General features: G+C 43.3%; 2 protein-coding genes across 4 annotated transcripts in view; one reads left to right on the forward strand and one right to left on the reverse strand.

The window, feature by feature from the left end:
• Positions 1-9,520: 9,520 nt before the first annotated feature.
• LCMT2 (leucine carboxyl methyltransferase 2) lies at positions 9,521-12,242 on the reverse strand. Its single transcript, XM_061395061.1, has one exon. It carries the CDS (start codon positions 12,240-12,242, stop codon positions 10,185-10,187), a length of 2,058 nt encoding a protein of 685 aa, XP_061251045.1. The 3' UTR covers positions 9,521-10,184.
• Positions 12,243-12,576: 334 nt separating this feature from the next.
• ADAL (adenosine deaminase like) overlaps positions 12,577-12,991 on the forward strand; it is a 33,864-nt gene continuing 33,449 nt past the window's right edge. For 2 of the 3 annotated variants that reach the window (XM_061395064.1, XM_061395063.1), the window contains exon 1: positions 12,579-12,665. The gene's annotated coding sequence lies outside the window, so the exon portion shown is untranslated. Of the gene's footprint in view, positions 12,666-12,991 lie in introns of all 3 variants that reach the window. The other variant, XM_061395065.1, reaches the window with a different exon arrangement.

The raw sequence follows: 12,991 nt of genomic DNA on the forward strand, positions 1-12,991 counted from the left end.
ATTACTACCAGAAAAACTATGACTTTAACTAGACGGACCTTTGTTGGCAAAGTGATGTCTCTGCTTTTAATTACACTCTCTGGGTTTGTCACAGCTTTTCCTCCAAGAAGAAACCATCTTTTACTTTCGTGGCTGCAGTCACCATCCACGGTGATTTTGGAGCCCAGGAAAATAAAATCGGTCACTGTTTTCACTTTTTCCCATCTATTTGCCATGAAGTGATAGGACTGGATGCCATGATCTTCATTTAATGAATGTTGAGTTTTAACCCAGCTTTTCCACTCTCCTCTTTATCAAGAGGTTCTTTAGTTCCTCTTCACTTTCTGCCATTGAAGTGGTATCATCTACATATCTGAGGTTGTTGATATTTCTCCCAGCCATCTTGATCCCAGCTTGTGAGTCATCCAGCCCAGCACTTTGCACAATGTACTCTGCATATATAAGCAGAGTGACAATATACAGCCTTGACATACTCCTTCCCCAATTTTAAACCAGTCTATTGTTCCATGTCCAGTTCTAACTATTGCTTCTTGTCCTGAATACAGGTTTCTCGGGAGACAGGTAAGGTCATCTGGTATTCCCATCTCTTTAAGAATGTTCCACAGTTTGTTGTGATCCACACAGTCAACGGCTTTAGCATAGTCATAGTCAATGAAGCAGAAGAAGATGTTTTTTGGGAATTCTCTTGCTTTTTCTATAATCCAGCGGATGTTGGCAATTTGTTCTCTGGTTCCTCTGCCTTTTCTCAATCCAGTTTGTACATCTGGAAGTTCTTGGTTCACGTACTGGTGAAGCCTAGCTTGAAGGATTTTGAGCAATATCTTGCTGGCATGTGAAATGAGTGCATTTGTAATTTGAACATTCTTTGGCATTGCTTTTCTTTGAGATTGGAATGAAAACTGACCTTTTCCAGTCCTGTGGCCACTGCTGAGTTTTCCAAATTCGCTGGCATAATGAGTGCAGCACTTTAACCACATCATTTTTTAAGATTTGAAATAGTTCAAATTGAATTCCATCATCTCCATTAACTTTGTTTTTAGTAAGCTTCCTAAGGCCCACTTGACTTCACACTCGAGGACGTCTGGCTCTAAGTGAGTGACCACGTCATTGTGTTTAACCATGTGGCTAACATGGTTGACATCATCGTGGGTCATTAAGAGCTTTTTCGTACAGTTCTTCTGTGTATTCTCGGCACCTTTTCTTAATTTCTTCTGCTTCTTTTAGGTCCTAGTCATTTTTGTCATTTATTGTGCCTATCTTTGTATGAAATGTTCCCTTAGTAACTCCAATTTTCTTGAATAGATCTCTAGTCTTTCCCATTCCATTGTTTTCCTCTATTTCTTTGTATTGTTCACTTAGGAAGGCTTTCCTATTACTCCTTGCTATTCTCTGGAAGTCTGCATTCAGTTGGGTATATCTTTCTCTTTCCTTTGCCTTTCACTTCTCTTCTTTTCTCAGATATTTGTAAGGCCTTCTCAGACAACCACTTTGCTTCTTGCATTTCTTTTTCTTGGGGATGGCTTTCATCATCACCTCCTATACAATGTCATGAACCTCTGTCCGTAGTTCTTCAGGCACTCTGTCTACCAGATCTAGTCCCTTGAATCTATTCATCACTCCACTGTATAATCATAAGGGCTTTGATTTAGGTCATAACTGAAAGGCCTAGTGGTTTTCCCTACTTTCTTCAGTTTAAGTTGAATTTTGCAATAAGGAACTGGTTATCTGAGCCACAGTCAGCTCCAGGTCTTGTTTTTGCTACTGTATAGAGCTTCTCCATCTTCGGCTACAAAGAATATAATCTATCTGATTTCAGTACTGACGTCTGGTGACGTCCATGTGCAGAGTCATCTGCTGTGTTGCTGGAAGACAGTGTTTGCTATGACCAGTGCATTCTCTTGGCAAAACTCCGTTAGACTTTGCCCACGTTCATTTTGTACTCCAAGGCCAAACTTGCCCATTACTCCGGGTATCTCTTGCCTTCCTACTTTTGCATTCCAGTCCCCTGTGGTGAAAAGGACATCCTTATTTTGGTGTTAGTTCTAGAAGGTCTTGTAGGTCTTCATAGAACCATTCAATTCAGCTTCTTCAGCATTAGAAGTTGGGGAATAGACTTCGATTACTGTGATGTTGAATGGTTTGCCTTGGAAAAGAACAGAGACCATTCTGTCATTTTTGAAATTGCCACCAAGTACTGCATTTTGGACTCTTTTGTTGACTATGAGGGCTACTCCATTTCTTTCAAGGGGTTCTTGCCCACAGTAGTAGATACATTGGTCATCTGATACTGGTGTCTTATTTTATCCTGCTTCCAGATTTCCCTCTGTTTTCCTGGTTAGTTCTTCAAGATGAGAGGACATTAATTCAAGCTGCCAATGAATGCAGATCTGCTGTGCTCCTCGGGTTTATATTTTTTCTCTCTTCTGCCTTGCGTATAAGTACTTTGGTTCTTCACCTGCACATTCTTTTCCTCAGGTCTCCTGAGAGCTGATTTTATAGACCGTATTTCACATCTTGTAAAAAGCAACGTGAATAATACCATACATCTTAGTTTCACAATCTTAGTAACCTAAGGGACCTGAAGTGATTCTTACCAAATATAGCAGGAGAAGGCTCTCAGTCATCAAAGAAGACATTCATCATCTGAGGAACTGTCATGCAGACACCAGCTGAACAAGAGTCATGCACAAGACCTACCCATCACTTAATTCTATGCCCCTGAAGTTAGCTTTCTTTGTGGTTATGAAAAATTTTATTCAGAACTTACGGAAAAGCATGCAATGTGACTCCAGCATGTTTAGAAAGTCCTAGAAAATAAATGTAGCAGATCTTGCTTTTTAAAGTATTTCCATAATGAGCAGATGTACAATAAATAGCAACAATAAGGGTATTTTTTTATCTATAACCTTTTAAAAAATGGAAGTATAGTTGATTTACAGTGTTGTGTTAGTTTCTGGTGTACAGCAAAGTGATTGTTAGACATATATATGCATATTATTTTTTCATATTTTCCATTGTGGTTTATTACAGGATATTGAGTATAGTTCCCTGTGCTATATACAATAGGACCTTGTTGTTTATTTAATTTTTTAATTTAATTTTTATTTTCGAGTATAGTTGGTTTACAATGTTGTGTTAGTTTCACTTTATGTATAGCAAAGTGATTCAGTTATCTATTTTATGTATAGTAAGTGTGTATCTGAAGAAGGAAATGGCAACCCACTCCAGTATCCTTGCCTGGAGAATCCTACTGACAGAGGAGCCTGGTGGGCTACAGTCCATAGGGTCACAAAGAGTCAGACACAACTGAAGTGACTTAGCAGCAGCAGCAGTGTGTATCTGCTAATCCCAAACTTCTAATTTATCCCTCCTCCACTCTCCCATTTGGTAACCATAAGTTTGTTTTCTCTGTCTGTGATTCTGTTTTGTAAATAAGGTTGTTGTTTTTTTTTATCATTAACAATAAGGGTTTTTTAAATGACCTGTTGGCTAACACGTAACAAGATATAGAGACTTGGATGCTGTGTGTTCTAGTTGAATTGAAACTGGTGTGAGTCTAGGTCATCACCTCAAACAAAAGTGGCCACAGGCAAGGCTTACCCAAAATGAAAAAATCAAAGGAAACTGGGATAGAGGATGAGTTTCAGGTTCAAGTCACTACGGGGTAAATCTTCATAGTTAAGATGCAGCTAATATGATTGTCTTCTACCAAAATAAGAGAAAATAATTACCAAAATAAGAAAAAAAACCACTGTCTGTGGTTACGTATCTCTGTCACTACCCACTGGATGTCTGCGTGGAAGATGGGGGAAGCAGCAGGTCTAAGAGAGGGGTTCCCAAAAGCATATATTTATAATCACAGCTATGTTCTAACGGTTCTGGCTGATTCTCTCTGCATGTATGACCAAAAGAACAGGCTTCCATGACAGGCTTGCATTTAGGGTGTCATTGTATTAATTTTCACTAGTGCTAAGGTATAAGCGTGGACTTCCCTGGTGGTCCAGTGGTTAAGAGTTCGCCTTCCAATGTAGGAGGCAGACAGAGGTTTGATCCCTGGTCAGGCAACTAAGATCCCATATACTGCAAGGCAACTAAGCCCAAGCTCTGGAGCCTGTGCTCTACAGGAAGAGAAGCCTGTGCACCACGACGAAGGACTAGTGCAGCAAAAAAAAAAAAAAAAAATATGAGAAAGTTCTGGCTCCAAAACATTAAACCCTGACGATGAGAGATCCTGTCCAATTCCAGCGCTGATAGTGTGCCAGGTGCTAGGAATACAATGGTGAATAAGATACTGTTCCTACCCTTAAGGAGCCAGGGTAGGGCTAATACCTAGTGAGAAGACAGATGAGAAAACAAATTATAACAAAATACGGGACTTCCCTGTAGTCCAGTGGTAGAGAATCCGCCTGCCCATGCAGGGGACACAGGTTCAATCCTTTCTCCAGGAGGATTCCACATGCTGCAGAGCAACTAAGCCAGTGCACCGCAACTACTGAAGCCCAAATGCCTGGAGTCCGTGTTCTGCAATGAGAGAAGCCTCCACAGGGAGAAACCTGTGCACTGCAACTAGAGAGCAGCCCCTGCTCCTCACAACTAGAGAAAGCCTGTGTGCAGCAACTAAGGCCAAGAGCAGCCAAAAACATATAGATAAGTAATTTAATCTATATTAACATTAGAAAAACACAATATAGATGGTAGTTACATGGTGCTATGGCAATATAGAAAGGTAACACATTCCAGCCTGAAAGGGTGGGGGGATTAGAACCAGGGAACGCTTTCCAAAGATAAGCCTTGAGTCACGTAGGAGTTGTATGAACAAAGTTGGGATAGTGAGGTTGAGAGTAAGGGAAAAGAGGCAGTACTAAGAGTCTGAACAGTAAGAACAGTGTAAGTAAAAGAATGGAAGCATGTAACAGTATTCTGTCTTTGGGACCCAGGTATACCTTCTTTATAACTGGGATGTCAATAAACAGAGAAGGTATGGCAGAGGGTGCAGTTTGTGAGATACACAGTGTCAGATTCTAACTGTATGAAAAAGCAGCTAATGAAGAATTGCATCATATGTATAATATTAATAGAAAAAAATGAAAATCAGAAAAAAGCAAGACAATGGGGAAAGTGATAGCGAAGTTTTTTTCCTCCCTAGGTTGCTGATGTATCCAGGAATAAGAGATATCAGTTTTGCTAACTTTTCCTGAGATTCCGTTCAGTTTAGTTCAGTCGCTCAGTTGTGTCTGACTCTTTGCGACCCCGTGGATTGCAGCATGCCGGGCTTCCCTGTCCATCACCAACTCCCGGAGCTTACTCAAACTCATGTCTGTCGAGTCAGTGATGCCATCCAACCATCTCATCCTCTGTCATCCCCTTCTCCTCCTGCCTTCAATCTTTCCCAGCATCAGGGTCTTTTCAAATGAGTCAGATCTTCGCAACAGGTGGCCAAAGTATTGGAATTTCAGCTTCAGCATCAGTCCTTCCGATGAATATTCAGGACTGATTTCCTTTACAATTGACTGGTTTGATCTCCTTGCAGTCAAAGGGACTTTTCTGGGATAGCAAGTTTAAATGTGAATCAGAGATTGAAGCTCTTTTCATTAGAAAATCCTAAAAATGTGGACAAAGACTAGGGAATGAGAAAAGCTGTATGTAGCGTAATATCCTAAAATTCATTATTATTACAATTTATTTCTCCATCTTAGTCTTCCAATTAGGTGACAAATGACTTTTCACATAAATATTAGGGCAAGGTCTTTCCTCTCCCTCTATTAAACTTACTTAGAGAGTTCCACACCAAGTCATGCCCAGTGAAGCATCAGCACATCCTAGGAAGATCCTGTGTTTATGTTCTCCCAAGCATATTTAATTGCACATTCCTACTCCCTCAGATTAGCCTTTTGGCAAAGTGAGCTCATTTCATTTCCAATGAATAAGATTACCATCGTCCATTGTTGAGCAAAAAGGATGAAGATTAGCTGGAAACTCAGTCAAGGAGAAGTTTCAAGAGTATTCTGCAAATCTAGGAGTAACACAAGGAAGTCTACTACCATTACCCAGGTCAAGTCAGATGAATTTTTAAATAAGGGGTGTTTAAAACTTGAATGCCTTCCAACAACACATGGTGATTAAAGGAATTCTGACATCTGCTTGTACACAGTAGGCACAATGGTAATATTCAATAAATTTATAAAATTTATTCAAATATGAGTGTCAGATTGGACCAACAAGTATTTATTGAGTATCTACTATGTTGGAGATAGAGAAGTGAACTAGACATAATTCCTTCTCTTAGTCAAAGAATTCCCACTTTGGGACCAGGCGCTTAAGATCATTGTCCAAGAAAGATAGGTGAGTAGTCTTATAACTAAACCATGAAATGATAGAACTTCTTTGTGTACATAATTATTGACATCCAAGGAAATCTCAACCTACCCTAAAGCTGATTATAATTTTCATAATTTCTGCTCTATATATTCTTTTTCTCTCTTTAAACATCAAATCCAAATATGATTAGCAAGGTCATAAATGACCTCCAAAATCGGTGACTGCAGCCATGAAATTAAGACGCCTGCTCCTTGGAAGAAAAGCTATGAACAGCCTAGACAGTATATTAAAAAGCAGAGACATTACTTTACCAACAAAGGTCTGTCTAGTCAAAGCTATGGTTTTTCCAGTAATCATGTATGGATGTGAGAGTTGGACTATAAAGAAAGCTGAGCACCAAAGAGTTGATGCTTTTGAACTGTGGTGTTGGAGAAGACTCTTGAGAGTCTCTTGGACTGCAAAGAGATCCAACCATTCCATCCTAAAGGAAATTAGTCCTGAATATTCATTGAAACTCCAATACTTTGGCCACCTGATGTGAAGAACTGACTCATTGGAAAAGACCCTGATGCTGGGAAAGATTGAAGGCAGGAGGAGAAGGGGACGACAGAGGATGAGATGGTTGGATGGCATCACCGACTCAATGGACATGAGTTTGAATAAACTCCGGGAGTTGGTGATGGACAGGGAGGCCTGGCATGCTGCAGTCCATGGGGTCGCAAAGAGCAAAAGCTGAGCAACTGAACTGAACTTGCCAGCCTAATGGTACTTTATAGACCTTTCTTCATCACTGAAGTCAAAAAGCTTACTTAGTTTTAATGTCACACTGGACATCATTGGATGGCCCCTGGGATTAAGAACTTGCCTGTAACTAGTTCTTCTCTTAATCACCAGACTGTCCAAAGAGCACAGGCTCATCTCTCACAGGAAGACAGTGATTGATTACATTTGGGGCTCACATACAGGAGTATTTTCCAGAAGATATCTAGTAGGATGGGTCCTAGAGTAGGTGTGAGTTGTTTGAGAGTGAGTTTAGGATCACAACGTGAATATGGAATAAAGCAGGACTTCAAGGTCTGAGATCACTGAAAGAGAAGGACATGCAGGGCCTGGGCATTGGAACACGTCTCTTACATGTCAACTTCCTAATATCAATAAGGAGGTTTAAATATGCAGAACGATGAAAAATGGACATTCCATGGCAAAATCTAGAAAACACATAAGGAAGTGACAGTCCTGGCCTTTGAGGAACATATCCTACAAGAGTTGTTCTTAACGTCATTTTCATATCCTCACTAGTATGTACAGTGTTTTTGAGACCCTGACAGAGCAGAGATGCAAAATAAGAAATTCCCTTCCTCCTTTAACTAGTTTTCTGGTCTAAAAAGAAGCAATCATTAAATGAGGAAAAGGGCTTTTACTAACTCTCATAATTACCCAGTGTCTCCATACCAGAATTTTAAACATTCAAAGGTGAAATGGAGAAGCAAAAAGTACAGTCCACAACTTCAGTTCTTAATCTGACCCACATCTCTAACTACTGCAGATTACTCTTATGAAACTAGGATCCAGCACTACTGAGTGCTGCTCCAAAGGCACAGAATTAATGTTACTGACAAAACTCTTAAGTGTTCTAATGACTAGAGCTTAAGAAATGAGTAAGTCCTTAACTGAGTATGATGCATGTATAGGGTCAGAGGTGGAGGGCATGTTTAATCTGATAATCACACAGAAAATGTGGATAATTTCTCTGGGGAGAACAAGCCCAATTACTCATAATGCGCCATACTGGGCAGCACTTGAGAGACTAGGCATCACTAGTAATTTTGGTCTGGCACACATCCATGTTTTCCTGACATCCCCCCACTCCAACACTCCCCGCTCCCCCAGAGCTCTGTATTGCCCAAAAGTGATGATAATAATGATGGCTGATGGTACCATCTAAAAGATAGCATAATGGAAGGCATTTCTGGGACTTTGGTGTTATTTCTAGCTTCAAATTCTGGTACTAACTGCTACATTGCTGAGAATACACATTTCATCAATGTTCTGCTTTGACCTGCTTCTGAAAGCTGGAGTGTGGCTTGTGGTGAACTTAGAAACAGTAACTACACAGCGGCTTTTCCCTTTCTGGTCACAGTCCTGCCAACTAGTATTAATACACAATACTGCCTACTAGTATTAATACTAGTACCCAGTCCACGGACAGCCTTGTCAGATGCCTAGCCATGGCAAGCCCTTTGTTTCTCAGGACTAACAACTTCCCCAGAAAGGGCTCTTGCAGTCTCAGGGAAGCTGAAGTTAGAAGACAACACTTTCTTCAGCTTGTCTTCTCCTGAGAGCCTTCATGTAACAGAGCCAACAATGCCCTCTCTGTGCACTAGGCTTGTGTTTGCTAGTTGGTTTTCATAGATTACTTTATAGATGAAGTTGTTAATAGAAATATTTAGGGGGAAAGGATTGTAGGTCATACTAAGTCCATCAAGATGTTAACATTGATAGTACTTGTAGAATCTCAAGTTAAATTATTAAGATTTCAAAGATTGAACACAAACAAGAAATACCGAAGTGGTATTTTTGAGACATGAATTCACAAGGTATACACAATTTTGATGACAAACTAAGGCTCAAGTTTTAAGAATGAATACCTAAGATGTTCTATGGCTCTCAGAAGGCTCACCGGGGAAAATGGTTCATTTAAAGGAGGTAATTGAGGAGAGTTTAATGAAGATACTAATTAAAAAGGGATGAGCAGGGTTAGGTAAACCAAGTCAAAATGGTGACTCCAAGTACCTCAGTGGAGTCCAGATCTTTCTGCAGTGATGGAAATGTTCTACATCTGCACTGTCTAATTCTATAACAGTTAGTCACATGTGGCTATTGGACACTTAAGATGTGGTTAATGCAACGAAGATGCTGAATTCTTTGGAGGGATGCCGAGTCAACTTATGGCTGTGGCTTTTGACTGAAGAATGCAGCTGCTGCCAACTTACAGCCTGGTAGGGGAAACACTGGGAATACTAACTCACTCTTCCTGTTGAACCATCCTTCTCTGGTACTTCTGACTGATGGAACTCTCCAGGAACCAGAGAACAAGAAAACTCACTGATGCAGTTCATAAAGGTTGACCTCCTGGGGCACAGAACATAGTGAAGCATGGAGCGTAGAAATGGAGCAAAACATTTTCATATCATGTACAAACTGAGAAATCAAACCGTTTTATTAGCATTTATAAATGTAAATAAGTATGGAACTAGTGGCAAAAAAAATTGAACAAAAGCATGTGTGTCAATAAAGTCGTATAAATGTTTTATTAAAGCTATCTGAGCTGTCTGCTGAGATAAGTGGTACAGTGCTTTAATGAAACTGCAACTGGGTTCATTTCAGGTTTTGTACATGAAGAATGAGGTCAAAACCATGTCCCTTCACCTATATTCAACCTTGTGTTCTTAGCAAGGATCTGTGTGAAACTTTTTCCAAGGTCCCATCTAAAATCACAAAGCCTGGGAGTGGGAAATTTTTCACTTTACTTAGGTGAAAGGTCATTGTAACTCAATAAATGGGTAAACTCAGATTAGAAAGTGGGCAGAACACCAGGAAATTAGATACGGGGACCCAAAGGCCCCCAAATCCTACTCTAGGACTATATGACCACTCTATTTTTGTACCATCTCTTGGAATTTTGGTGTGTTTAAAAAAAATTGTTTTTTCCACTTTCTGCACTGAATAGCAGTGCTAAGAAAGAACCAGAAACAAAAAAAGGAGTGAGAAGGGGAGTGGTACTGTCCAAAGCCAGAGTCAAATCCTATTCTGGAAAGCTTTATTGTCCACTCTAGTGGGTCCTGAATATATAGCAAGTCCAGTCTTCACTGTCTAGCACTTAAAGGAGAAAGGTCTAATGTCACTGTATGGGGGTTGAAGTAGGTGCCAAAAGAAAAGCAGTTCCCACCACCTCCAAGGAGCAGGAGCTGTTGCTCTTCAGGAAAGAGGATGCTGGTATGATTGTGTAACATTAATGGCCATGGCACACATGTTGTGTCAATCTGATACTCAAAGCTCAATCCTGTAGACACATCAATAACAGTCACTCCAGGAACTGCAGAGGAATGAATCCAGACGCCTCCAACCAACAAAAGCTTCCCATTGATTACATGAGCTGTGTGGGAGTACCTTGGGGTAATGGGAGGCTGGATGGCTATAGATTCCCAGAGAAATCCACTAGTGATTGGTTTCAGAAAGAATACAGAGCTCAGTGGCTCCTCAGAAACACCCAGACCTCCAGCAATGAGGGCTCCCCCTTGCCAGCTGCAGGCACTGTGGGAATGGCGACCTTCAGGTCCTTCTCCCTCCACTGGGATCCTAACCCAAGTCATTGTCCCCACATGGAGGAAATGCCAGTCACTTAGTACAGGTTCTGCCACACTTCGGCCCCCATACACAAACAAATATTTCTGATTCTCACAGGACACTTCTGTTGTTGAATGGCGCCAACGTGACAAGGTGGAATCTTCTTCTGGACCGAACTTCGTGACTGTTACAATTGGGTCCTCAGTGCTATTATCCTCATTCTCACAACAAAGTTGGAGTATCCCCAAGGCTGGAGTTACTGGGGACAGTCTCCCTCCTAGAACCAGAACCTGAGTATCTGAAAGTCTTGTCATGGTGTGATAAAGGCGTCCATCCCACTGAGCTCCAGTTCCCCAACTGCCTATCTGGTTGCCTTTCCATTCAAAGTCACTGTATCTTAAGAGCATGTGAAACTTGCTCACTCGGCAATGTCGCCCCTCCTGCTCTCCAAATCCTCCTGCACTGAGAATAACGCCTGGGCTCAAAAGGACAGAGGCGTGGCCGTATCTCTTAAGGCCCAAGCCCTGGGTGTCCCCAGTGACTACACTGGCAGGGAAGACTCCTGAAGGGGAAGCAGGATCTATCCGAGGAAACGTCTCTGAGGGTGGAAACACCAGAGCCTGGGAGAGGCTGTCTCCCCGAGAAGCGGCTAGAATGAAATAGTGGGCACACTTCAGATGCCACTCTTCAAACTCGTCAAAAGGTTCAAGATTTTCCATGCGTCGGCGTTCTTCTGCGGGGAGAAAGCAGCGATAGAATTCATTCAGGTCCATGGCGCGACAGGCAGTCCAGCCGGCCTGAAGGAAGCGCTGCTGCTGGGCCTCCGCGTCGGGAAAGCGGTCCAGGCCATGAAGGGGAGAATTCAGGTGCCGAAAATGTTGCTGCATAAACTCGCCAAAGGCGTCCTGCGGCCTCATCTGCTCGTAGACGACGAAAATGGCATTAGAAAACCGCTGGGCGGCCCAGGCGATGAGGGCCGCGGCATCATCCGGCTCGAGGTAGGTGAGCACGGCCTCAGCCAGGAGCAGAGTCGGGAAGGCAGCGTCAAGACCCGCGGCGGCAAGGGCCTGGTCCAGCCGCTGCAGCTGCCGCAGGTCCAGGCCCAGGATGCGGTAGTCCGAGCTCTCAAAGCACAGCGTGGACCCGTGGTCTCCACTCTGGAAAGGCCCGGTTAACGCGCACAGATCCGGCGTATCTCGAATTCTCTGAGCTTTACGCTCGGCCACGTCCGGAAAATCCACCTCCCAGACAGCAGCCCCGGCCAGGTGGCCCGCAGTTTTGAGACGAAAATACAGTGAGTCTGAGCCGGCGCCCAGCGACAGAATCTGCGCGCGAGGAGTGCCGGGGGCCGCGCACGTCTGCTCTATGAAGGCGCGCACGCAGTGCCGCACGGCGCGTGCGCGGACGTAGTAGCCGCGGTGGATAAGCGGCGCGCGGCGGGCCGTCCCCGGAATCAGCAAGGCAGCGAAGGCGTCGTGCACATACCCGCGCGCGGCCAGGGAGCTCTTGCTGAGCGCGCTACTGTCGTTGGTGCTCTGCACTGCCTCAGCCCGACGCTCGCGGTTGCGCGAGCCCATGGTCAGGGGAATCAGGAGCGGCGGTCCGTCGGGGTGGTGAGCTGCTCTTTGGTCCCGTAGTATCCAGTAGCCGCGAGTACAGCTCGCGGACTCGGTACTGGGCGGGGCGAGGGGGGTGGGGAAACAACGCTCCGTTACATCTCTTCCTCGGATAGGCGGGCGTCACTTCCGGAAACGGCGCGCCTCGCCAATCAGGATTGAGTAGGCTGCAGCTGGCGCTGACAGTCGGCTGTGATTGACATTTCTTTGATTTTCTATGATCGAGGTTTCGCGGGAAGACTGACGGCTGCGGGTTTTTGTGGACACGTGGACTGTGTCGGGGAAGCGCGGATTGTCACTTTTCTACAAGCCTTCCTGGCTGAAACGAAAATTTATCTTAAGTTTTCATAAGCTGACTCAGCTGTTGACAAAAATCTTTCAGAGGTGAGTCTGTGGGGACTGACAACCCAGAACTCCTTGGACCGCAGCGCCTGCATTGAGTGTCTGGTAGGGACAAAGCAGAGTTAGGACCACTAATTTTAGGGGGCAAGGAGAAGGAACGATCTTTCCTTGGATGCTAACTACGAATAGTTACGAAGAGATCCCATTTAAGTCTGAAAACAAGTCAGTGAGGCCAGGTACAAAATAAAGAAACCTTTACAGAAGTTGTGATTCACTCAGTGTTTCCCCACAAATGTATACTGTTGATTCCCTTGTATCCCAGGCTCTGTGCTGAGCTTACAGTAAGTAAACCACTCAGCCTCTGTTTC

This window comes from Bos javanicus, chromosome 21 (genome assembly GCF_032452875.1).
Source record: "Bos javanicus breed banteng chromosome 21, ARS-OSU_banteng_1.0, whole genome shotgun sequence".
Classification (NCBI taxonomy): domain Eukaryota; kingdom Metazoa; phylum Chordata; class Mammalia; order Artiodactyla; family Bovidae; genus Bos; species Bos javanicus.

Coding starts and splice junctions, on each gene's coding strand:
- LCMT2 (XM_061395061.1), bottom strand. CDS start 12,242: ATGGGCTCGCGCAACCGCGAGCGTCGGGCTGAGGCAGTGCAGAGCACC.